At 41.5% G+C, this 3,129-nt stretch overlaps 1 protein-coding gene across 1 annotated transcript in view; it reads right to left on the reverse strand.

Moving 5' to 3' along the window:
- SLC17A8 (solute carrier family 17 (vesicular glutamate transporter), member 8) overlaps positions 1–3,129 on the reverse strand; it is a 26,906-nt gene that overhangs the window by 9,651 nt on the left and 14,126 nt on the right. The window contains exons 4-5 of the mRNA XM_010185223.1: positions 1,877–1,991; positions 1,329–1,416 (exon numbers count right to left, since the gene is read on the reverse strand). Of these exons, the coding sequence (XP_010183525.1) occupies positions 1,329–1,416; positions 1,877–1,991 (203 nt within the window). The remainder of the gene's footprint in view (positions 1–1,328; positions 1,417–1,876; positions 1,992–3,129) is intronic.

Below are 3,129 nucleotides of genomic sequence, written 5' to 3' on the forward strand. Positions count from 1 at the left end.
CAAAGTCCTACTATTTATGTTTTTTTCTCTAGTATTATAAGACATCCACTCACCATTCCAGTTTCCCTGTTACAAATGGGAAGCAACACACTAAATACAAATGATGAGGGTGTTCTAGAGGGAAATGACAGAGGGAAGCAGCGAGCAATGCCTTTTCCTTCACTGCACACACAGCGCATTTGAAATTGCAGCAGAACCATTCCTGCCCTCTACTCTGCATATCTGGACTTAGGGTAAAAAAGCAGAGGAACTGCATTTGGATTATGCTTTACCTTCCTGACATTTAGCCATCTACCCAAATCCAGCTTGGAGCTGGTGAGGAGATACTGACCTTCACCATTTTACTCTGTAAATAGCATATAACTGAACATTACAGGGTTACAAAAAGATGGTGAAGAGTTCAGGTAGGAGAGTGTATGAGGAGGGGGCAGCTCAAACTAGTCCTGAAAAAGAGCTAGGCAGGTGTGACACTCACAGTAGTCTTCTGGCAATAAACTGTGGTAGCACAGTGATCTGTGGCAAAAACTGCTACCTAGAGGATGGAAGTAAAAGGAGAAAACTCTTTTGTTTGTTTGTTTGTTTTGGTTTTTTTCTTTTCATTTGTGTGACTGTAAGCAAAAAGAGGGTATCTTCCTTGAAGAACAAGCAGTACTTTTCCTGCTCCCTGCTTTGTAATGAGATTTAAGGTTCTTGCCACAGGCTAGAAACATTCCAAAGGGAATGAGAGAGTTGGATTTCTCCCATCTTTCCCTTGGGTCCCGCTCCCCAAAGTCTTCTGAAATTTCCCACAAGCCATCTTCCAGAAGGCCAGTTGTCAGCATTGGAAAGGGAACTAGAGAAGAGAGCAAAGTAAAAGCCTGATCCGAAAGAGAGTGAAGCAGAACAGTCAGCGGCAACACTTTACATCACCTGCACTGCAGTATATTAGGCAGCCAGCCTAAAGTACTCAAGTCCTTTTAAGATTTTTTTCTTAAGTGCATGTTTGTTTAGGAGGGTCAATTAAATATGTATAACAAATGGCATCCCTAAGGATGGAACAAATGAAAAAAAAAAAAAAAAAGAAGTGGGATTTTTCTTATGTGACACCTCTAGACCCATTTATGTTACTGTGAGAGCCATTCTGAGTGTTGGCTGTAAATGGTAAAATTGTGACATATTAAACAAAAAGACTCTCAGATTCCTGAGCTCAGAGTACAAGCCAAATGGGTATGTGGGCAGGTGGCAGCAAAGGGCAGAGGGTTTGAGTTTCTCTTTTAAATAATGAAATTAATAAAATACACCTAATAGGAATATGTACTTATGTAAACCATATAAGCCTGTCAACTTACCGCAGAACGATGTAGTGGCCAACCTGCTTCTCTCCAGCGGAGGAGCCCACTTACTCCACATCCCATGGCAGGCTGGGTAGGTGACACCCTGGCAGACAATTCACACTTCACTTGATTTGCTTTCACTGCATTCCTGAACTAATACTGCCTAACCTGTCTAGCAGTGTGTCACCATGGAGTGATGCAGGAATGATGCCAGGTAAGCCTGGAAGAGTTCTGTTGTTTGGGTATGGAGATGTCAAACTGACCTGGATAATTACTTAAATGGCAATGTGTTCTGGGGTAAAAATGCTGTTTGATACATGCAGTGGATGGCAAAAGTAAACTAAAATAGATCAAACCACACCAGAAACCTAATTTTTTTATTTCTTTTAAGTAAACTTTAAAATACAAATCAGTATGATTAAAAAACTGTCATCCTAAATATCAGTAACAAGTAAAAATACAGATTGATCAGAAAACATGACCAAAAGATCTCATAGTTTTTTAGAACCATATTTCCAAAACCAAATTATTTATGGAAGGACCAAAATGGTGAGTGCTCCTACCTCCACCAGACCCTGCAGAATCCTTACAAACATCACACAGCCATAATGCACTCTTGCTGCAGAAGGGATGAACATGTTCAGTGTAGATGTTAGGAAGATAGCTGCTCCAAATACCCTACGGAAAAAAGTAACATGGAAGGAAATACAGTTATTGTCTAATTTTCAGGAGTGATGCTGCTTTTGGTTAGTCACAGAGACAATCTCACCAACCGAAATACTTGTAAAGTCCCTTTATTGGCAAAAGGGAATAAATCTCCATATGGACAATGTATTTTCTTCTCTGAATGTTATACATTCTTAAACAAAGGTGCTGGATTTTTCTTTGTATCAAGGGAATAGATATAGGTGTTGGTACTGGATGTTATGGTGTTTTTATGAGTCCTGACGTGAGTGAAGCATTCCTGTCCTGGGAAGTACTTAATTTCTATTAGATCAATAGGGTTTAACATACATCAGGTAAAGTCTAGTTTAAGTGCCTCTCTGAGCATGGGCATGTGTTGGTTAGTTCCACTTGCTGCTGCTATAATGAATAACATGGTTGCCTAAGATCAACTCCTTCCCAATGCTGTTTTTCTAAATAACAGCCACAAATGTCCTTTGTGACTATGGCATAGAAGGTGCATTTCTACAGGACAATTTCTGTGAAAAAAAAAATTGTATAAACATTTTGCTACCCTCCTTGTGAAGAGCATTTGCTGTGGCTGGGCACAAGTTAGTCAAGGTGCTAAATGCATCTGGGGTCCAGTGCCTCTGGAAATTGTTTGCAGCCTCCCAGATGTTAGCACCCATTAGAGTAACAGGCAGCAGAAAGTATAGTGGTAATGGATGTGAGCAGCATCCTTGCAAGTCCAGGCCACTCAGAGACTCCGGGGTAGCACTCTAAGCTGTTGTCTGCCTCACTCACTACAGTCTGTGGGAGCTTTTCCCAGCACAGACACAGGTTTTCCTATGTTTAAGTGAAGAGTGGTGCACACTTACCACCCTGTATCAATAAACAGCAGTGACACTAGACATGAAAGACAGCTGGGCTACAGGGCAGACATTTCAGTATGGTATGGGCTGCAGCATTGCCAGGCGCTGATGCTGCAGTGCAAGGGAAAGCATCTTTGCATGCCCAGCTAGTGAAAGGACATCTGGGGAGGTCATTTGAAAACTGAGGCTGCTGCACCACAGAAAACACCACTGGAAGCCAAGAAAGAGGCTGGGAACAACCAGCTGAAACAATCGTTGAAATTACTACCATTAGCAGGAAT

This window comes from Mesitornis unicolor, unplaced genomic scaffold (genome assembly GCF_000695765.1).
Source record: "Mesitornis unicolor isolate BGI_N332 unplaced genomic scaffold, ASM69576v1 scaffold27175, whole genome shotgun sequence".
In the NCBI taxonomy this organism is placed as follows: domain Eukaryota; kingdom Metazoa; phylum Chordata; class Aves; order Mesitornithiformes; family Mesitornithidae; genus Mesitornis; species Mesitornis unicolor.